Source organism: Heterocephalus glaber, unplaced genomic scaffold, assembly GCF_053883595.1.
Source record: "Heterocephalus glaber isolate CG9 unplaced genomic scaffold, H.glaber_assembly_v1.0 deba00000347, whole genome shotgun sequence".
Lineage (NCBI taxonomy): Eukaryota > Metazoa > Chordata > Mammalia > Rodentia > Bathyergidae > Heterocephalus > Heterocephalus glaber.
The window spans coordinates 21,376,345-21,400,163 of record NW_028258143.1 but is presented as its reverse complement, the minus strand read 5'-3'; the positions used below and the strand labels follow the sequence as shown (position 1 = coordinate 21,400,163).

Sequence of the window (23,819 nt, the reverse complement as noted above, 5' to 3'; positions counted from 1 at the left end):
GAACAAAACCTCAGTGGCATGGGAACTTGCACAAAGAATCAAAAACTGGGATCTTATCTTATTAAAAAGCTTCTGCATTGCAAGAGAAACCACCAACAGAGCTAACAGACAACCTACAATGTGGGAAAAAATTTTCAGCAACTATACCTTAGACAAAGGACTACTATCCAGAATATATAAAGAAATGAAAAAAATCAGAACCCCCAAATTCAAAGACCCAATTCAAAACTGGTCTTTTGAAATGAACAGATATTTCTCAGACAAAGAAGTAAAAGCAGCAAATAAATATATGAAAAAATGTTCAACCTCACTGGTTATTCGAGAGATGCAGATGAAAACAACACTGAGATTCCACCTCACCCCAGAAGAATACAGCAGCATTCCTGAGGCCTGTATTTTTTTTCTGCAATAAATCAAACATGCCCCCCTATAAATTAAACCTGTTAAGTCAGTTTTATCATGCTTTTTGACTATTAAAAAATCAGTGGAAACAGAAATACTTGCTGCATTCTCTTTTCAGTAGAACTCTATTAAAATATAATTCACAAAACATCCATCCATAAAACTATATAATTTAATGGACTACAATATATCCGCGGATACGTACAATCATCACCAAACTCAATTTTAGAACATTTTATCACCTCAAGAAACCCCATATGCTACAGCAATTGTCCCATATTATTCCTGTCAGGTATTATGCATTTGCCCCAAGTAACCACTAATCTTTTTATTCCTACAGATTTACCTAGTTTGGACTTTCTTAAGAATGGAATCAAATGGGAAGGAGGGGAGAAGGGGACATAAAAAGACGATGTGTTATGTACATGTACCAACTCTCTATGATAAATGTAATCATTATGTACTACAAACATGTACTAGTAAAAGTAAAATTTTGTAAACAGGCAAAAAAGAAAAATGGGTATTTTATGCCTGATTTCTTCACTTCCAAATGTTTTCAAAATTCATTCATGTTATAACAGGTGTCAATACTTCATTTCTTTTATGGCCATCTGTGACTATTAGTCCTGATACATCACCTTTTATGGATTAAGAAATGTCTAGTAGATTAGTAGAGCACTGTCCTGTTGTGTCTGGATTGGTCATGGAGGTGTGGCCTCAGGTAAGATGTGGTCCCTTGCCTGTTCCTCTGGTACCGTTCCCTTGCTCTGCTTCCCAGCCACCATGAACTGAGTAGTTTTGCTCCACCATACCCTCCTGCCATGACATTCTTGCCTTGGAGCCAGCTGACCATGGACTGAATTCCTTAAAACTGTGGGCCAAATTAAACCTCCCCTCCTATAAGTTGTGAATGTTAGGTATTGTGTGCAACGATGGAAAAGCTATGATGGAAAATTGTACCAGAGACGTAAGGTCATTGCTGTGACTGTATTTGTGGTTTATGTACTTTGGAACTGGTTTGCAGGAGGAGTCTGGAAAGGTTTGGAGATGCCAGCTAGAGAAGCCCTAGAATGCTGTTAACAGAGACTGATGGTGATTCTGGTCAGAACTCAGAAGATCAGAATACTAATGGGAATGCAGAGAATAAAGGCCAGGTTTAGAAAGTTTCAGTTGGGTAGAAGGACTCCACTGGCAGTTGTACTAGAGGGTGTATGTGTCACATTGACAGATAATCTGTCTACCTTTTGCCCATGCCCTATGGCTTTGTAGGAGACTGGTAGAAGAAAATTTCAAGACAGCCCAGTATTCAGGCTGTGGCATGGGTACTGGCTGCTTTTAGTCAGATTTATAGTGAGTATGAGGGGCAAAAGCAGATCAGGAAAATTTGAACAAATTGTGGACCAGAAAGAACCATGCATAAATTTGGGGCCAAAAGAAGTGTGGCTGCTAAAAAGATTTAATGCCATTAAAAAGAAAGCAAGCACTTTGTACAGGGACAAAAAGAAAGATACTTTGAGGGCTTCTCAGGAATCAGCAAGACCCCACCCACTGCAAGTCAAGGGTACAAAAGTTGTCAATCTTTCACTTGAGAATAGTGTTCCATGGGCCGGGGATTTAGCTCAGTGTTTCCACCACCTGTTCCACAAGCGCAAGGACCTGAGTTCGATCCCCAGTACCAAAAAAAAAAAAAATAGTGTTCCTGGGACCCCTGCTTCAGAAGAGCAACCTAGGGATTTCATTCTCCAGGATTCACTTCACCATGCTCAGTCATCCAGGCACTCAGAGGGCACTGCAGCCATGGTCCAAGAGTACCTGACTACCCCTTCCACTGACAGCAGACCTTGGCATCATCCATGTGATGTTAGGCACGATTTTGAGTACTATTTATGATACTTCACTCATTCCTCTTTAGCACAGTCTGCTATTCTGCTTCCCAAACACAATGAACTGAGCAGCTTTATTCCACCATGCCCTTTTGCCATAATGTTCCTACCTTCAAGCCATCTAACCATGGACTGAATTCCACAAAACTGTGAGCAAAAGTAAATCTCTCCCCCTTTAAATCATGGGTGTTGGGTATTGTGTCTACCAACAAGAAAGCTAATATGCATACCATGTCAGTTGTTCTTGAAAATTAGGTAGAGATTAACAATAACAGTTATATCAGTGTACTGTAATAAGAGTTGCCAATTATTTCTGGAATATTCCATTTAATATTTTTGCATAATGGTGACCATCTGTAAAAACTGCAGAAAGTGAAAACATAGTTAATGGGAGGAAATATTGCATTTGTAAGTTTAACTACACATAGGCTACAAATTTAAAGTATTAAGTATCTCTAGTAGTAAAGTATGTATATAAAAGTTATGATCTATTGGTTAATAAAAGTATTTTGTATTAATTTAAAACTTAGAAGATGTAGAATTTTACACAATAGGCTATTTAATAAGCAATACTTAACTCTCAAATTAATCCAAAGAGTTTACAACAGCATTTTCAAAGACAAAGTTTAAAAATTAAAGAGTTAGAAATTTCTCTCTGATGCCTTTGTCATTCAGGAAAGGCATTGTTACTGTATTTAGCTAAAAGAAGGGAAAGAAGGGGGGGGAAGGGAAAAGAAATGGAAGAGAAGAAAATAATAAGTATTTAAGTCCCTTCCCCAATTTGAGAGGAAAAGAGAACAGGAGTTGAAATGATCATTATTAGCCAGGTGTGGTAGCATATTCCTGTAATCCAAGCTATTTAGGAGATTGAGGCTGGACAATTCCAAGTTTGAGCCCAACCTTGACAACTTACTAAGACTCTTTTTTTTTTTTTTTTTTTTTGGTACTGGGGATCGAACTTGGGATCTTGCGCTTGTGAGGCAGGTGGTGGAACCACTGAGTTAAATCCCCGGCTAAGACTCTTATCTGAAAATAAAATTTTAAATTTGAGAAGTTCTAGATTCAATCCCCAGTACCACCAAAGGGGGGAAGGGGGGGGAGACCATTACTACTGATATATATTAATTTTATTAATCTGAAGCCCACAGATTGTTTAAATTACTCTAATCATAGATAATCCCTTATATAATACCCAGGCAATCATCTTAGTTTCAGGCTAGCTAGCTATAATCATTAGTGACCCTAATTCTCATAGGAAATGAATATGTGCTTCATTCAATTTCCAAAATCATCTCTAAATCTCCCAGGATATCATACTGAACTGGGTGAAAATTAAAATGGAAAAGGAAAAAAAAAATTTTTTAAAGAAAAAAAAAATCCTCTGGCCTATAGGTTCCTATTAATAATAGTTTAACTGGTGGGCCAATGTCCATTTTACATCCATCCAAGTACCTAGAGTTAGGTTACTAAGATTTCATCTGCAGGGCTAAAAAGGCAATTGTTCTTGTTCCACAAGGAGTTAGATTTAAAACTTTGGCTGTTTCTCTGCAATTTTCCCCATAACAGGCCAGCCAGCATTTCTGGACTTGATTAACCATCACATATACTCTGCTAAACAAACCAAGTTTAGGAAACCATCGTACACCAGTACCTACACATTTGTTCCACCAATTTAAAGCCTAACGATATTTCTCCTCCACACAACACTGCCTTTTCAAAACGTTTCTTTGCAAATTCTCCTAGTATCAGCCTATCCATACTTTAAACCCTAAGACTCCACCCTAAGTCTTCCTAAGACTCCATACTTTATTTTTTTTAAATCTAATATCCAGTTCTTTAACCACATTCCATACTTTAAACATTAAGAAAGAACTATTTTCCAAGCTCTCATATAGCAATGCCAGGCTTTTTATTACACAGCTAATGACATTTTAATATGACAGTACACAAAACTCTCAAGATTCTTATCAAATAATAAATATGAAAACTTCACAAAGTATCTCGTTGGACTGTCTTATAAACCCTCAAGAAGCCCTAAAATGGAAAAAACTTACATGTCTTAATGTTTTACAGAATCAAACCCCCAAAACTGTGCAGTCCAATGTGCAAAGATAACAAACACACACAACTTCAAAACATTTCAAGAAATCATGAATCCTTAATTTTATATTCTAATATGTTTAAATGTATAATGTATATAACTAGTATATTCAGAATATTCTTTTAAACAAGCTAACCAATTCCTTAAATTCTTATATCTGGTCTAAGACTTTCCAGAGCTTATTCAATTACATATTTCAACAATATCTAGTCCAGTGGTGACAAACCTATGACAGGCATGCTGCAGCTGGCTGCTTATTATCATTAAAAGCTCTAAAAGGTTCGCCATCACTGATCTAGGCTCTCATCCTGCACAAAGAGACTTGTTAAATTGAATTTCAGATAAATGTATTAGTACTAGAAAGTTTGTGGGGAGAAACAGCATCAAGGAACATCCAATGAAGCTCATGTCAAATCTCACAATTTATATGAAATCTCTGAGTACAGAACAAAGACATAAAAGATTTGGTACTAGTAAATAATTCAGAAAGAAATTCAAATGCTTTCTTCTCCCTCCCTCTAAAAAGGCCTGTAAGAAATAAACTAATCCCCTTTCAAACATATTGGATTGTTACACACTGTGAATTATGATTATGCATTTGTAACTGAAAAAACTAAAACATATTCACAATGGAAAAATAATTAAAATATCCTGTTTTGAAATAAAGATGATAGTGTTATGAAAAAACCTATAATGCGCTACTTTGGTAGCAAAGGGACAAGCAATCAAATCTGAGTAGTATGAAGAAAATCCTCTTTCTCACTTCATTTCATTAAAATTTCTTCAAACACACCAAACTAAAGGAAGTACCTATTTTAATTTAAGGGAAAATAAAAGGAATTCTGAAAAACACAGAGAAGTATAAGGAACCGAAAGTCTTATAGTATACATTAATCATTATGGTTCCCAAAGATTCTCACTGCTTTAATAATTGCTTAACAGGGCCAGGGATTTAGCTCAGTGGTTCCACCGCCTATCTTGCAAGCGCAAGGTTCCAGTTCGATCCCCAATACCAATAAAAAAAAATTGCTTAACAAGGATTGTGAGAGACCCACTAGATTATACTATGTACTCCTACCATTGAGAACACACAAACACATATGAGTTTAATTCATACCAACACCTGCATTCTCATTCAAATGTTTCAAGTAAATGCAATAACTCCAGAGAGATATACTATTATTGTAGGTACGTTTGGCCTAAGGTTACCTGATCCATGTCCCTGAATATTACAGTGCCTGATTCACACTAATTCCCCCAGGAAATTATCATCAACAGAAAGCTGAAAAAAAGACAGTAGTAATCTCATACAGAATCTGCAGCTCGGCAAGATCTACATACCGGCAAGTCCACACTAACATCAGTACCATCCAGAAGGGACACCCGACATGTGATGATTGATTTAGAATCTCCAGATGCAGGAATGTGTGTGGCAGCTCGTTGTGCCTCTCTGAGTCGTTCTTTCTCAGCGTGTTTACGCAGGGAGCGGCGCCCCAGAGTTCTACGTAGGAAGCTCAGCATTTTGTCACTCTAAAACCAGACAGAATAAGATAACATCAGGAACAGCCTCTCCACAACTTGTCAGAAAATAGTACTATTTAGTAAAGTCCTATGAACATTAAATTGAAAAATAATTAAAATTGAGGGTCAAGGGTTTAGCTCAGTGGTTCTACCACCCGCCCTGCAATCGCAAGGACCCGAGTTCAATCCCTGGTTCCAAAAAAAAAAAAAAAATTGATTGGCTACTTTTTTTCTTTTTTTGGTGTGTTACCAGGGATTGAACCCAGGATCTGGCTAAGTTCTAGACTGCCCAGGCTGGGCTCCAACTCATGATCCTCCTCAGCCTCCCAGCTCCCAATTTTCTATACATATTTCAAAACATCATGCTGTATACAACAAATGTGTCAATTTAAAAAAATGTATTTTTAAAAATTGGTTACTTTAACTTGAAGTTTAAAGGCTTTTAAGAACATTAAAGTTAAGCAAAATAGTTAAAATAGGTACTAATAATCTAAAAAAATATAGCACGCTACGTGAAAACACCAAATACAGGCTGAAAAAACACATAACAGAAACATCATAGAATCAAAGTTGCCATGGTAACCTAATTCATTTAATTTGCATAATAAACAGAGTTTGAGAATAAGTACATACAATAAGCCAAAACATAAAATTTAAAAAGACAATGACTTCACTCCAGGAAAAATAAATTGTGCAGAAAAGGAAAAATAATCGAAGTATACTACATGACTTGGTCTCCAAGAGTTCAAATAATTCTTAAAATTAAAAGTCAAGGGCTGGGGATTTAGCTCAGTGGTTTCGCCACCTGCTGCGCAAGTGCAAGGACCCAGGTTTGATCCCCGGTACCAAAAAAAAAAAAAAAAAAATTTAAAAGTCAAAACATACCAATTAAAAGCATGTGAATTAAAACATGAAAGTGGTTTTCTGAGAGAGGAACAATAGAAGTTAGAACAGTTCTTTCTTCAAAAGAAACTACCAAATTAGATGACCTTTTCAACTGGATGTGTTTATAATTCTGATAAAAAACTGTAAAGCTAATTTTAAGATAAACATACTTCCATGTTAAAACATAAGGCCGGGGATTTAGCTCAGTGGTGCTGCCTCCTGCCTCGCAAGCACAAGGTACCAAGTTCGATCCCTAGTACAAAAAAAAAAGCAGCAGCCAAATTAAAACATAAATAATGCTGAGGATTTAGCTCAGTAGTGCCGCAGCCTGCCTCGCAAGCACAAGGTCCTGAGTTGTATCCTCTGTACCAAAACAAACAAAGAAACAAAAAAAAGTTTAAGTATTGTATCTATAAACTGAAGATTATCACAAATACTTTACAATATATACTTCTGCATAAACTATTCCCAAGGAAATAACTAAAAGATAGCTTTCCAGTTTACTAAATGCTCATACATAACACCTTGGTCCATCACTTGCTCCAGCGTGTCTTCTAGGCATTACTCCTTTAATAGCTTATCCATTCTCATTGCACCTGCTTAAGTAAGACTATTCTTGTTAGCCACTTGACTTCTGAAAGACTTTATGTCAGTGAATCCCTACTTACTCCCTTTTTTTTTTTTTTTTTGGTATCAGGGATTGAACTCGGGACCTTGTGCTTGTGCAGCAGGTGTCGAAACCACTGAGCTAAATCCCCAGCCTTCTACTTACTCCTTTTAACTCAACTCCATCTGTCTCTCAGAAAACATTCTTTGGTATCCAAAATGTCAGTCATTCCCATCATCATATTCCACTGAACCTTGAAAATATTTTATTGCTTCACCGATCAGATTATAATTATTCACTAACATCTCTGTTTCCTTTATTATAAGCAATGAGGACACAAGCCCTCTTCTGAATAGCTAGCTACCCAGAACAATTCATAATCCTGAGCAACAAATATTTAATAATCTTATCTGGTCCTAAGAAAGATTTCTCAGACACTGTCTTATTTTGATGAGTATTATTTAATAAATGGTGAATATTGTATAAAGAGGACTCAAAGTCTGATTTTCTAATCTTGGTTTCTTTCTCTACTGTGCTACAGAACTATTCATGTAAAATTCACATTTTAGAGATAACAAAATTTTAAAAGAGCACAGCTAAAAAAAAAAAGCTGAATGAAACATATACAGAAAAACATGAATTCATTTTTTAAAACTTAATTTATCTTATTTTACAAATAAATTACAAGAGAAAAAAGTGGAGAAGGAACCAGATACTAAAAATAAAGACTTAGGGCTGGGGATTTAACTCAGTGGTGCTGCCGCCTGCCTCACAAGTGCAAGGTCCCGAGTTGAATGCAAAAAAAAAAAATAAATAAAGACTTAAGGTTGGCAGTATTGCTCAGAAGTTAAGGGTGTGAAGGGTGTGCTTAGCCTGTGTGAGGCCCTGGGTTTAATCTCCAGTCCCTAGCACCAAAAAAAAAAAAGAAAAAGAAAAAAAAGAACTTGAAATACATATCAACTGTAATATATAAACTGAATTTAGATCCTGATTTAAATACACTATTTAAATTGTTAGAGGCTATCACTGGGGAAAGCTAAGTGAAAGGTATAATTTCTACAAAATATAAAATCATTTCAAAATAAAGGATCAAACACATGGTGTCATGTATAGTTTTTAAGAAATCATGCAAAACCAACTGACTCTAACCTACATGCATTTATAAATCTGGTAAAAATAGAAGCAAAATATTAAACACTACCATATACAAATTCAACAACTATGAAGACTGTCATTCTCATTTTACAAGTTTTCATGCTATGAGAGTAAATAAACTAGCAATATGACAGTTGTCATTTGAACCGCCCAAAGAAATAAAATTATACACAAATTGTAATACTGACCGGATTATGATAAAGAACTACTGCCACTTCTACATAAAATCATGGCATTGAAATTATCTTTTAAAAAAGGTCTCTGGCTAAGAATGTAACTCAGTACTAGAGCACTTACTTAGCATGTGCAAGCCCCTGCAGTCAATTCCCAGTAATACAAACACACACACATTCTATCTTCTAAAGAAACATAGCAAAATATTTATAGAAGAAACAATGTGAGGTCTGGGATTTGCATCAAAATAACACAAGGCAGCCAGGTGTGGTGCTGCACACCTGTAATCACAGCACTTGGGAGGGGGAGTGAGGCAGGAGGATCACAAGTTCAAGTCTTGACCGGACAACTTAGGGAGACCCTATCTCAAAATAAAAAATAAAAAGGGATGTGAGATGTAGCTCAGTGCAAAGCCCTGGATTCAACCTCCAGTACAGCAAAAACAAACCACAAGGAAGGGAATGAAGTCAGCACAGAGATGAAACAAACTCAGCATCAGTACTGAAACTGGGTGGCAGGTATGCAGGGTTCACTGTACTCTCTTCTATTTTCACAGATGTTGACTTCTTCCATAATAGAAGAATTTATAAGAAAAATGTTCAAAATGCACTACAATCTTGTTTTTCAGAGGTAACTTAATTGTAATTTTTCTGACTTTCACATCATCTTGACACCTTGCAAACAGATTTAACTATACAAATAGAGTTAATCTGTCAAAGAAAAATACGGCTTGCTTTCAGGTGTAGAATTTTAATAACCGCATTTTGAATGATGAAAGCTAGTATCACAAAAGGTAACTATACAACTATGAAAGCACTTCACATAAAAATAAATTACAGATGGACTAAAGATTTAAAGTGAAAAAGAAATGAGTACTAGAAAAGTACTAGAAGGATGAAGGCTTTTAAACGACTTTCTGAAAAAAATTTCTCAAGGATCAATATGAAGTTTAACAACTATTACAAATCATTTAGGCAAACAATTCAATACCAAAAAGGGAGGGGGGAAGATACCTAAAGAGGGTAATAAAAAAAGATATACAAAAGATATTTATAAGAAAAGATATCCAACAGTAATGAAGAAAACCCAAATGAAAAAATAAGACAGTGTTGGGGATGTGGCTCAGTGATATAGAACACTTGCCTACATGTATAAGGCCTTGGGTTACATCCTCAGTGCCACCAAAAGAAAAAAGAGAGAGAGAGAAAGAGAAAGACAGGGAGATAAGACAAAGCCTACCTGGGGGTGAGACTAGAGCACTGTTTGAGCAGGGCCAGCCTGGATAACATAGGAAGACTCTTTATCTCAAAAAATAAAAGAATCCTAGCACTCTGGAGGTTGAGGCAGGAGGATTACTGTGAATTTTAGGCCAGCCTGGGCTACATAGTGAGTTCAAGGCCAGTCTGAACTGCATAGAAAGACCCTGTCTCAAAAAAATTAAAAAATAAATAAAAGATACTGCGTTTCACTTAAGTCTCTAAAGACAGTCAATGTTAAAAAAAGATGTGAGAAAAACAATCACTTGCATATGCTATCCTCTTTATCATTAAAAAATGGTATCATTAAAACATCATTAAGCTGGGCATGGTGGTGCATGCCTGTAATTCCAGCACTCTGTAATCCCAGCACTCAGGAGGCTGAGGCAAGGAGGATCCCTGGAGTTTGAGACCAGCCGAGGCTACACAGGGAGTTCAAGGCCAGTATGAACCACACAGTGAGACCCTGTCTCAAAAAACAAAAACAAACAAAAAAAATCATTAAAATTTGAATGTGCTGTTAAAAACGTTAACATGGAAGCTGTGCATGGCATGGTGTGGCAGTGCATGCCTATAATCACAGCTGCTTGGGAGGTTGAGGCAGGAGGATCACATTTTCAGGTCAGTCTAGGCAACTTGGTGAGACTCTGTCTAAAAATTTGAAAAAAAAGAAAGAAAAAGCCTGGGATGTAGCTCAGTGCTCACTGGGTTCAATCCCCAGTACTATCAAAAGGGGGAAAAGCAAAAAAGAGAGAAAAACAAAAAGAAAAAATATTTTAAAATAGCCTTTCACAGAGCAATTCTTTTTTGGTAGAAAGGCCTAAAGAAAGTCACATATGTGCTCTAAGTTGTAAGAAGGATTTTTCAGAGTATAATATGTGACAAAGAAAAATTTTAAATACAGCCATCAGAAAGCGTAGAGTTACAGAAGTTATGGTACGTACAATCCTATACAACATAGTTCTGCTCTTGTTTTAAAAATATAGTTGACTTAGATATTGACTGAATTTGTAAGTGAAAAATCAAATCACAGAAAAATATGAAAATAGTATTATTCCATGTTGGGATAGGATTCTCTCACTTGGACTATAAGGACATGTAAACTGTCATGAGCCATTCTCTCTAACATGGTCAATCCAGAGATCCTAAGAATATATGACTAATCATTAACCAACAAAAGCTTTGGAGGCTTGGGGAAAAAACCCCTATATTCTCCGTTCCCAATCCCCAACAATTCCATTCTTCAAGCTGCAGCCAGCTTGACTGGCTGCCCAACCTTTAATTGGCCAGCCTTCTGACTCGGGTCCTCCTATCTGCCTAACCCTTATGGCTGCCCACTCCAGTTGTTCTTCTCCTTCAGTACTGTACTCTGTTCAGTCCAAGAGTCTTTTCAATTCCAAACCTTTTTTCATTAGGTGTTCCATCTTTCTGGAATAATCTTTTTCCACTTTACCTCTCTGTCCATTTCCTCCTTCACAAAGCTAACCTTCTATTTATAGGTGAAATGAATTTTCCTCAGAAAAGCACTCCTGGTCTAAATTAGGTGGCACTATGGTACTCTTAGTGTAAAACATAAAGAAGTTGTAATTAAAAACCTAATTCCATCTTTCTAGAATAATTTTTTCCCACTTATCTCTCTGACCATCTTCTCCACTTCCACATAGCTAACCTTATACTTTTTTTTTGTATATCCTTTTATTGGTACATTTTAGGTGTATAATGACATTCATCATTGGAGATATGCACCTTTACATACTCTCACTTTTTCCCCCTTCCCCTGCCCTCCGTTCAACCCCTCCATCCCTCCCTATTTACAAAGACTTTGTTTCCTTTTTTTCATTTTCTCCTATTAATTCCATGGAAACAGCCCAAGTGCCCATCAACTGGAGACTGGATAAAGAAAATGTGGTTTTTTAAAAAATAAAATGGAGTACTACTCAACCATCAAAAATGAGAAATTAGAGACATTTATTGCTAAATGGATGCACATTGAGGCGATACTCTTAAGTAAAATAAATAAGACACATGTGTAAATACCAAATAGTTTCTCTAGTGTGAGAAACTGAAAGTGTAAAGAAGGGAATAGAATTAATATGCTAACCTTATACTTAAGGTGAAATGACTTTTTCTCAGAAAAGCACTTCCAGTCTAAACTAGGTGGTCCTGTGGTACTCTTAGGCTAAAACATAAAGAAGCCATAATTAAAAATCTAATTACTTATTTTACTGGCTACTTCCCACACCAAAACGCAAGGAGGGGACAGTGACAGGGACCTAGTCTGACTAGTTCACTACTCTGACCCAAGAGTTAGCATGACAACACAAAATGATACAATGGAAATTTTGGATCACAGAGCTAAGTTAAAAATTACTTTCTAGGGGCCGGGGATTTAGCTCAATGGTTTCGCCGCCTGCTGCGCAAACGCAAGAACCCGAGTTCGATCCCCAGTACCAAAAAAAAATAATAATAATTACTTTCTAGGGCCAGGGATTTAGCTCAGTGGTTTCACAGCCTGCTGCGCAAGCGCAAGGACCCAAGTTCGATCGCCGGTACCAAAAAAAAAAATTAATTTCTAAAGTTTCAATAATTAAAAAATGATTTCCTTTTCACAGAAATGTAAACCCGAAGTAAATCAATACACTCAAGTGCACATGCCTGTAATCCCAGGTATTGAGGAGGACCACAAACCGGAGCCCAGCCTGAGCAACACAGCAAGACGTTGTCTCAAAAAAATTATTTAAAGGATTGGAGATGTAGTTCAGTGGTAGAGTGCTTCTGGGTTTAAATCCCAGCCCTGCAAAAAGAAAAAAAATCCCCAACTCCAAAGTTTATCATGAAATGAGTATACGCATGCATAATAGTAACCACAACCTGGTAACTGTTTTTTGATAAATCAGTATACCAGTTTAGAGCAAATGGCATTAAGACAGAAACATCTCTTCTTTCAGTAATCCCAATAAATATAAAGGGAGTAATTCAACACCAGCGAAATTATGTTTTCTAAGGAGGTAACTGTGTAAAAAAAAAAAAATCTTGCAAACTATCTTAATATGTCCAAGTAATACACTATAATAAACAGCGTTCAACAAAAGATTATGTTACTAATGTAGTTACTGGAATTGTGTTACATTATAAACCTAGTTATGAATCCAGGCGTAGCGCTCGCCTGTAATCCCAGCACTGTGGAAGTAGGCAGGCGGATCGCAAATTCCACCTCAACCTGGACAACTTAGCGAGATCTTGTCTCAGAGATAATTTAAAAGGGTTAGGGATGTAGCTCAGGGCGAATGCTCCGGTTTCAAACACCAGTTGGGGGGAGGGGGGGGAGTAGTTATGAGTATTTTTCCCTACCTTAAAAAAAAATCTTTTTTGAAATTAGTTTAAAATATTTCCCAACAGTTTAAAAAGAAGTGGGTCTTCTCTTTAAGTAAAATTTATAAGACTAACTATAAAGATACAATTTACGTTTACCCACCAAAAAACCCATCATTAACACCACCAAAGCCACAGGTGGGGGCGGAGAGGGCCTGCACCCCTCGCCACTCCCAGAAACACACCTGCCTCCTACAATTTCCAAGCGGCGGAAGTGTTACTCAATTGCAGGTCAGCTTGAAAACCCATGCAGGTGTTCGTTCTAAGACCTCGACACAAACTCGAGGTGCTTTCCCCCCGCCGGCTGGACGGCTGCCGCGTCCCGTAGGTGAGGGTGCCCAGAGCCCCTCCCACGACGCCTGGCTGCCCAGCGCGCCGGACAGAGCCGGGAGCGCTGCGCCGCAAACATTAACCCGGCCGCGCGGCGGTATCGCCCGAAACCCAGCCGCCCTGCCCCATTGGCCGTCGACGCCCCTCCCCTCCGGCGGGTTTCATAAGGGGTCGACCCGCGGGGAACACCGGCCTGCCCGCGTCCCAGTGCAGCCCCCGGCCGTCACCAGGGTCGAGGCAGCCCCACCAGGCGCGGGCGAGGAGGGGTCGCACAACCCGGCCGCCAGACCTGGCGCTTACCTGGGTTGAGGACGACGGTCGACAGTGAGGGGGCCTCGGGGCACCGGCGACCAGAGAGGAAAACTCCCGAGAGAGAATGAGGAAGGGGCTCCTCAGAGAACACCAAGAAATGGCGGCACACTGGGTTCGCCCACCCAGCGCTAATCCCCGGAGGACCCTGGCCGTCCTCGGGCCCTCCCCTTAAAGCCCCCTTTAAGCTCCGCCCGTAGGGCGGTGCTCTGGGCTCTTAAATGGGCAATGCCACCGCCCCGGAAATTACCCCGCTGTAAGAAATTCGGGTTAAACCGGCGACGCCAAGCTGTGGCCGCCCAAAAGGCGCTACAAAAACCCAGTGGAGTTTGTCAGACCTTGCCCCTAAAGCAGGCACGAGTCCACAAATAACAACCACGTTAGTCCTATCAGGAAGGTGGCTGTCACTGCCATCTAGACACCGTAAAGTGCCTAGAAATTGAGCTGTTGGATTAATTCACCCATTCCTTTAATTAATTCGACCGGCCGTGGTGGTGAATGCCTATGGTCCCAACACTCTATAGGGATGAGACAAGAAGGTCACAAGTTCGAGCCTAGCCTGGGCAATTTGGACATTTAGAAAGACCTTATCTCAAAATAGAAACAATAAATAAGAAGGGCTGGGAATGTAGCTCAGTGCTAATGCCTTGGGTTCAATACCCAGCACCACAAAGAGAAAAGAAAAACAAACGATTCATTCTTTAAATATTTACTTATGTATGCTTTCTCTCCCATCCCTTGTCCTGGGGATTAAAATAGATTTGATCCCTTCTGTTAAAGGAATTTTAACTCAAAAAGAGACACAGTAAACAAATATGTGTCAAGTGGTGATAAGTATTATGAAGAAAAATAAAGCTGGGAAAGGGAAAGAAAAGATTGCTATTTAACGTAGTGTAGTCACTGTCTTCTGTGACAAAACAGCATTCTATCCATCCATTCTTCAGATAATTTATCTAAGTGCCTGCTGTGTTCTGGATAAGAAGAACAAAAATCTGTCCTGGGAGCTAGCCATGTGGCTCTTGCCTCTAATTCCAGCTCTTGGAAAGCTGAAGCAGGAGAATCAGAAGTTTAAGTCCTGTTTCAAAAAAGATAAAAACAAACAAATCCTTCAGGAGTGACAGGAAAAAAAAGAGATGAATGTGTAAAATTACTTTGGCAGACACTGACAGTGATAAATGCTAAAGAGAAAAGTAAAAGCAGGAACTAGTCTTAGGGAATGAATGGTTTCAGTTTGAGACAGACAGGCTAGGGAAGGAAGAAAATCTCTGTAAGAAGGTGGCATTTGATTGCAAACCTAAAGGAGGTGAAGGAGTGGTCATGTGGACATCAGGGAAGAGATCAAAGGCCCTGCAAGGGGGCATTGGGACCTTTTCAAGGAAGACCAGTGTGGCTAGAGGGGACGGAACAAGAAGAGGTGACAGAGGAAAGGGGCATGGGGTAGTGGCCTTGTGGGCCCTGGCTAGAGGAATAAGGCAAGTCAGGAGGATATTTCACAAAGATTCTGAAGTTTGGAGGAAAGGAGGAGAAACATATTTACTGAGCCCTTCTGGCAGTTTGATGCAGCTTCAGCTCTACCACCCAAAACCTGAGTCGGTGCAGCAGGGATAGCTGTTCTTGGCTCTACAGGTGGTGGCATTGACCAGATGGCTTCAGTCACCTGTGTGACATCTTTGCTGTGGAGGCAGAAAGGACAGTTGACTTCTCCTGTGCCTCTTGCTAGAAGAGTACTTGGGATGGCAAAAGAGTGAAAACACAAAGCCTTTTAAGGGATATACCCAGAAGTCACAGAAACACATCAGCTGCTGGTTACTGATTTAAGCAAGTGCAAGAGATGTGGGGTCAGGGAGGCTTCTGGCTAGATTTCAGAACAAGTCCTGGGAGGCCAGGTAATGTGGCCTTGAGGGGGCAGTTCATGAAGCTGAGAGGGTAAAACCAGTGCAGAGGAGACCCCAGGATATTAGAAAAGCTAGAAATGTGGAACATCTGAGGAAAGCCGTGAGAAGTGAGCAAAGCCAGCCCAAAGAGAAGCCACAAGGGCTACAACAACTTGGAGTGCTGTAACGGTGGGGCTAACACATCCCCTTTGGAGTTACACCACAATTTGTCCCTCGTGCTGGACATGGAACTACAGGATTTTTTAAAATTTTTATTTTATTGGTACATTTTAGGTATCCAATATAATAACATTTATCATTGGACATGTGCACATTTACATAATCTCTCTTGGTCCTTATTTTCCCCCCTTCCCCTGCCCTCCCTTCAACCCCTCCAACCCTCCCTATTTACAAAGACTTTGTTTCCATTTTTCCATTTTCTCATAATAATTCCATTCCCTTCTTTCCTTTCCCCTACCCCTCCTGCTTCCCCTTCCCCTTTGCGCCTTTTCTTCCTATTTCACATTATCTATTATATCTTTTAGTCATTATTTACACTTTCAGTTTCTCACACTCAAGAAACGATTTGGTATTTACACATGTGTGTCCTATTTATTTCATTTAAGAGTATTGCCTCAATGTGCATCCATTTAGCTACAAATGTCTCTAACTTTTCATTTTCATGGCTGAGTACTACTCCATTTTATAAAGAAACCACATTTTCTTTATCCAGTCTCCAGTTCATGGGCATTCAGGCTGTTTCCAAGTTTTAGCTATTATAAACTGTGCTGCTATGAACATGGGTGCACATATATCACTGTAGTATGATTCTTTTTAATTCTTTGGGGAAGATACCCAGCAGGGGACTAGCTGGGTCAAAAGGGACTTCCACTCCTAGTTCATTGTGGTACCTCCATACTGATTTCCACAGTGGTTGCACCAGTCTACACTCCCACCAGCAGTAGAGCAGTGTTCCTCTTTCCCCACAGCCCTGCCAGCATTAGTTATTGTTTGATTTCATGGTAGCAGCCATTCTTTCTGGGGTGAGGTGGAATCTCAGCGTTGCTTTCATTTGCATCTCTCTGATGACCAGAGATGTTGAGCATTTTTTCATATGTTTATTTGCTATTTCTACTTCTTTGTCCCTTTTTGGATACTGTCTTTAATTTGGGAGGTCTGATATTTTTAAGTTCTTTATAGATTCTAGATAGTAAACCTTTGTCTGAGGAACAGCAGGTGAAAATTTTTCCCACATTGTGGGTTGTCTCTTCATTCTGTTGGTGGTTTCTCTTGCTGTGCAGAAGCTTTTTAGTAAGAAGAGATCCCACTTGTGGATTGTTTGTGCTAGTTCATGGGCAACTGAGGTTTTGTTCATAAAATCTTTTCCTATGCTAATGTCTTCAAGAGTTCTACCTAACCTCTCTTCCAGCCGCTTCAGCATTTCTGTTTTAATATTTAGATCTTTAATCCATTTTGATTTTCGTTTAGTGCATGGTGAGAGATATAGGTCTAATTTTAATCTTTGGCAAGTTGAAACCCGATTTTTCCAGCACCATTTATTAAAGAAGCTATCTTTCCTCCAGTGAGGGTGTTTGGCTCCTTTATTGAAGATGAGATGGCTGAATGTGTCTGGCGTTTCTGCATCTTCTAATCTGTTCTGCTGGTCCTCAGGTCTGTTTCTTTGCCAGTACCATGCTGTTTTTATCACAGTAGCTTTGTAGTAGAGTTGCAGGTTTGGGATTGTGGTACCCCCTGCCATGTCTCTGTTACCTAGAATTGCTTTTGCTATTCTGGGTCTCTTCTTGCTCCAAATGAATTTTTGGATTGTTTTCTCAAGGTCTGTGAAGTATGCTCCTGGGATTTATATTGGGATTACATTGAATCTATGTAGCAGTTTTGGAAGTATGGCCATTTTCACTATATTAATCCTTCCTACCCAGGAGCAGGGGATGTCTTTCCATTTTCTGATATCATCTTCAATCTCTCTTTTCAGAGTGCTATAGTTTTCAGAGAACAGGTCTTTGATTTCTTTAGTTAGGTTGATTCCTAGGTATTTCAGTGTTTTGGATGCTATTGTGAAAGAAATTGTTTGCCCTATTTCTCTCTCAGTGAGTCTCTTGTTCGTGTGCAGAAAAGCTATTGATTTTTGTGTGTTGACCTTATATCCAGCTACTTGACTGAATTTGGTTATTAAGTCTAGAAGACTTTTGGTGGAGTTCTTGGGGTCTTCTATGTAGAGTATCATGTCATCTGCAAATAAGGACAATTTGACTTCTTCATTTCCTATCTTTATTCCTTTTATTTCTTTCTCTTGTCTAATTGCTGTAGCTAATGTTTCCAAAACTATATTGAACAGGAGTGGTGATTGCGGACATCCTTGTCTTGTTCCTGATTTTAGTGTGAAGGATTTCATTTTGAGCCATTTAGTATGATATTGAATGTTGATTTTTCATAGATGGCTTTTATCAGATTGAGGTAGAGACTGTCTATTCCAATTTTTTGTAGGGTTTTTATCATAAATGCATGTTGGATTTTGTCAAATGCTTTTTCTGCGTCTATGGAGATAATCATATGGTTTTTGTCCTTGGCTCTATTGATATAGTGTATTACATTTATTGATTTGCATATGTTGAACCATCCCTGCATCCCTGGGATGAATCCCTCCTGGTCAGGGTGTATGATCTTCTTGATGATCTTCTGCATTCTATTTGCCAGTATCTTATTAAGGATTTTTGCATCTATTTTCATTAGTGAGATTGGCCTGTAGTTCTCCTTTTTGGTTGGGTCTTTCTCTGCTTTGGGGATCAAGGTGATGCCTGCTTCCAGGAATGAATTTGGGAGCATTGCTTCCCTTTCAATTTGATTGAAGAGTTTAAACAGTAGTGGCAGCAGTTCCTCTCTAAATGTCTTATAGAATTCAGCAGTGAAGCTATCAGGACCCAGGCTTTTTTCATTACGTTTTTAATTACTTTTTCAATTTCGTTAATTGATATTGGGTTGTTTAGAGTTTTTAAGTCTTCCTCGTTCATCTTTGGTAATTCATATGTATCTAGAAATCTGTTCATTTCTTTTGTTCGATTTATTGTCATATAGCTTTTCAAAATAGGTATGGATGATCCTCTGTGTTTCTGCTGGGTCGGTTGTAATTTTACTCTTTTCATTCCTAATTGGATGGATTTGGGCTTTTCTTTCCATTTTCTGATAAGTTTGGCTAAGGCTTTGTCCGTTTCATTTATTCTTTCGAAGAACCAACTCTTGGCTTCATTGATTTTTTTGTATCGTTCTCTTAGCCTCCATTGCATTGATTTCTGCTCTGATCTTTATAATTTCTTCCCTTGCTTTCAGTTTCTCCTGCTCTTCTTTTTCTAGAAGCTTGATGTTCAGCATCAGGTTGTTTAATTGGGCTTGCTCTGTTTTCCTAATATGAGTATTCACTGCTATGAATTTCTCTCGTAAGACTGCTTTCATTGTGTCCCATAGATTCTGATATGCTGAATTGTCATTGTCATTTAATTGTAGGAACTGTCTGATTTTTTTCTTTAATATCCTCCATGACTCATCGGTTATTCAGAAGTATGTTGTTCAATTTCCATGTGTTTATGAAATTGTTGCAGTTTCTTTTACTATTGATCTCAAATTTCATCACACTATGACCTGATAGTATACAGGGGATAACTTCAATTCCTTTGCACTTAAATATGTTCTGTGAGCAAGTATGTGGTCTATTTTGGAGAACGACCCATGTGCAGCTGAAAAGAATGTATATTTTGATTTTGTGGCATGGAAAACTCTGTAAATATCTGTTAAGTTCATTTGTTCAAGAGTTTGATTGAGGCATGCCCTCTCCCTCGGCCACTGCTGCTGCCTCCTTCTGCCGCTCCTGGAGCTGCTTGTGTGCTGGTTTGGTGCAGACCTGGTACCTCTTTTGTGAAGACGCAGCTGAGAAGACTCAGGCGCTCACTATGGCTGATGAAAAGTCCAAGGAAGGAGTCAAGACTGAGAACAACGACCATATTAATTTAGAGGTAGCAGGGCAGGATGGTTCTGTGGTGCAGTTTAAGATTAAGAGGCATACACCACTTAGTAAACTAATAAAAGCCTATTGTGAATGACAAGGTTTGTCAATAAGGAAGATCAGATTCTGATTTGATGGACAGCCAATCAATGAAACAGACACACCTGCACAGTTGGAACTGGAGGATGAAGATACAATTGATGTGTTCCAGCAGCAGACAGGTGTCTACTAAAAAGGGAACCTGCAACAACTCTACTCCAGAACTCTGTTCCTACAGACCAAGCATACATTCTCAATTAGAAAACTGTAATTTCGTTCCACCACATCCTGACTACTACAGTATTGTTTTCTCTATTCTTTCATTTACCCCTTCCCCATTCCTTTATTGTACATAAAGTATCTGGTGTATGTGCACAAGCATATTGCATTTTTTTAACTAAATGGCCAACAATATATTTTGATTGACATCAGATGGAGACGGGATAGGGAGAAACTGGTTCTGTGAAAATAATTCCCTCTCTCCATTAGTGGCATGCTCATCAGCTCTTATCTTTATATTCCAGTAAGTTATTTTGCTCTCACTGCTTTAACAGAAAAGACAACAACATAAAAATCCTTGCATACCTTGTTTGATTGGAGAATTTTAATATTTTTCATTTATCATTGTAAAACCAAGGACAATTTTATAACTTTTTTGTACCTAGCTGTTACATGTAGGGAAATCTGTCTTTATGTTGGAGTAAATTACTCTTTAAAAGAAAAAGAATCCTAGATAGTTTTCCCTTTAAGTCAAGTGTCTTGTTGGGGTTTTTTTGTTTGTTTTGTTTTTGGTACCAGGGATCGAACTCAGGTCCTTGCACTTGCAAGGCAGGCGATGGAACCACTGGGCTAAATCCCCAGCCCTGGTGTCTTGTTGTTTAAATAAACTTGTTTTAAAAAAAAGAGTTTGATTGAGTTCTAGTATTTCATTGTTTTTTGTCTAGTTAATATATCTATTTGTGACAGTGGGATATTGAGGTCCCTCACTACTATTGTATTAATGCTTATATGATTTTTCCTGTCTGCTAGTATTTGTTTTATATAGTTGGGTGCACTAATGTTTGGTGCATAGATATTTATGATTGTCATCTCTTCCTGTTGGATTGTTCCCTTTACAAAGATGTAGTGTCCTTCTTTGTCTCTCTTAATCAGTGTTGGTTTGAAATCCACTTGATCTGCAAAGAGGATAGCTACTCCTGCTTTTTTTTGGGTTCCTGTCGCATGGAGTATTGTTTTCCACCCTTTAACTTTCAGTCTATGTTTCTTTTTGAACTGTGTTTCTTGTATGCAGCATACTGTTGGATCTTGCTTCTTGACCCATTCTGCCAGTCTATTTCTTTTGATTGGTGAGTTGAGACCATTAACATTGATGGTTATAACTGATACGTATTGACTTATCCTTGTCATGACTTTTTCTTTTTGTTGGATTCTCCCCCTTTGGATTTAATTTCTTGTTGTACCCATAGGATTCATCCTGCTGGGCTTCCTGGAGTTGTGATCCTCATTGTCTTTTCCTAGGATATTATCTAAAATTTTTTGGAGTGTTCGTTTGGTATTCACGAAGTTCCTCAAGTGCTTTTTGTCATGAAAGTCATTTCTCCATCAAAGACAATTTTGCAGGGTACATCAATCTGGGTTGGAGGCTGTTTTCTTCTAGGGCTTGGAATATGTCACTCCAAGCTCTTCTTGCCTTGATGGTTTGTGTTGAGAAGTCTGCTGTGATTCTGATGGGCTTTCCTTTGTATGTGATTTGTTTCTTTTTTCTAACTGCTTGTAGAACTTTGTTCTTCCAGTGGGTTTCTGAAATCTTAACAATTATATGCTTATGTGTAACCTTCTTTTGATCAAGGCTATTTGGAGTCCTATATGCCTCACTTATCTGTATGTCAAGTTCTTTTCCGCTGCTTGGGAAGTTTTCTGCCATTACTTCTGTGAACAGTTTTTTTATATCATCTGCACTCTCTCCTGTTTCTTCATTGACTCCAATTAGTCTTATGTTATTCTTCTTTGCATTGTCTAGCAGCTGCTGGATTGATTTCTCATGGTCCCTTACAATTTTAAAGCAATTTTTCTTTTCCTGGTCACTAGTTGCAATCTCATATTCTATATCTGAAATTCTGTCCTCACATTGGCTCATTCTGCTGTGTAGACTTTCAGTGGAGAGTTTAATCTCTGGAAATCTGTTTGCATCTGTTTCATGTTTTCCATTTGTTTCCTATATTGGCATTCCATCATGTTCCTCAGCACCTCTCTAGATTCGTTAATCATGTCTTGCACTATGGGCACCATCTCTGCTGTTACCTGAGAAATTATTTCTGATTTCATTTTTTTCCAGATCTTCTTTTGTTGCCAGTTCAGGGAGTCCAGGTGGTTGAATATCAGTATTCCATCTCTTTTCCCTTTGGGGTTACTGTAGGTGATCTGGAAGTCTGGTTTTGAGGCTTGTTTACATGTTTTCTCATTTTGACAGGGAGGGCGGATGCTGATGGTGCCTGCGAGGCTCACCTCCTCTGTGCTGGGAGCAGTGGCACATTGGCCTGGAAGCGTCCTCCTCTGCACTCGGGGTGGTGGCCGGAACTACAGGATTTAATTATCTTGTAGGATTTTGGTCTTGCTTTGCTCCCATTCCTTTCTATCTTACTAATTGTACCTATTGAAATGGGAATGTTTATCCTGTGCCATTGTAACTTTCATTTTTATGGGGGCACAAAGCTAAGAGTTTACCTTAAATCTCAGAGACTTTGGACTGGACTTTTCAGCAATTCTAAAACTATTAGGACTTTAGAAATCTTGAGATGGACTAAATGCCTTTTGCATAAATAATGCACATGAGTCTTTTGGAGTTCTGGGGCAGAATGTTATGGTTTATATCTAAAATATCTTCCAAAGCCTCATGCACTTAAAGGCAAGGCTTTTGGTAGGTGATTGCATTATGGGTTTATAGCTGCCTTCTTGTTAGGTCTTCAGAAAAGGTGGGTCACTGGGGGCATGGCCTGTGTCTATCTCTTCTGTTTCTTGTTCTCCTCTCTCTCTCTCTGCTTCCAACTGCCATGCCATGAGCTGACTCCTCTGTGATGCCCTTTTGTCATGCTGCTCCTCCTTGGGGCCAGCCAGCTATGGATTGAAACAAACTCTGAGCCAAAATAAACTTTTCCTCATTAGAGTTGTAGGTGTTGGGTTTTGTGTCAGCAACAAAGGAAGTAACTAAGCAAGTTACAGAGCAAGACCAGTTTCACAGAGTGGCTACTCCTTTTTTATCTTTTTAATATCATTGAAGAAGAGAAACATTCTCTCTGTACCCTCTTAAAAGTTTTATTGAGGGCTGGGGATTTAGCTCAGTGGTTTCGCCACCTGCTGCGCAAGCACGAGGACCTGAGTTTGATCCCCAGTACCAAAAAAAGAAGAAAGGATATCATACTCCTTGATTTGTAGTTTTTCTGCTGTCTGCCTTGCAAGTGCAAGAACGTGAGTTCAATCCCCGGTACAAAAAAAAAAAAAGTTTTATTGAGATATAATTCAACTGTTTAAAAGGTATACTTCCATTTAAATGCTTCTATTTTCACAGAGTTGTACAACCATCACCACAATCTAACTGTAGAACATTTTCATAATCTATTCATGGGAATTGTAGCAAGAATGAAAGGATGTTGGTTATACTGCATCTTTATTATAATAAAAAAGCAATGATGGCTGGACACAGTGGCCTACTCCTGTAGTTCAAGCTTCTCAGAAGGCCAAGGGATGAGGATCACTTAAAACCAGGAGTTTGAGGAAGCACAGACAACATAGCAAGACACCATCTCTTAAAAAGTGGAGGGAGAAGGGGGATGTAGCTCAGTAGTGCTTGCCTGTCCTGAGGGAAGACTTGAATTCAATCCCCAACACCACAAAAAAAT

General features: G+C 38.8%; 1 protein-coding gene across 9 annotated transcripts in view; it reads right to left on the bottom strand.

Annotated features, from left to right (window-relative positions):
- Positions 1-14,193, bottom strand: part of Epb41l5 (erythrocyte membrane protein band 4.1 like 5) — a 167,278-nt gene extending 153,085 nt beyond the window's left edge. For 5 of the 9 annotated variants that reach the window (XM_004836051.3, XM_021236549.2, XM_087198126.1 and 2 more), the window contains exons 1-2: positions 13,987-14,193; positions 5,728-5,916 (exon numbers count right to left, since the gene is read on the bottom strand). In XM_004836051.3, coding sequence (XP_004836108.1) covers positions 5,728-5,907 — 180 coding nt within the window. In that variant the 5' untranslated portion in view covers positions 5,908-5,916; positions 13,987-14,193. Of the gene's footprint in view, positions 1-2,515; positions 2,649-5,727; positions 5,917-12,639; positions 12,779-13,541; positions 13,784-13,986 lie in introns of those variants that run through there. The other 4 variants (XM_087198107.1, XM_021236546.2, XM_087198138.1 and 1 more) reach the window with 4 other exon arrangements.
- Between the last annotated feature and the right edge of the window lie 9,626 nt (positions 14,194-23,819).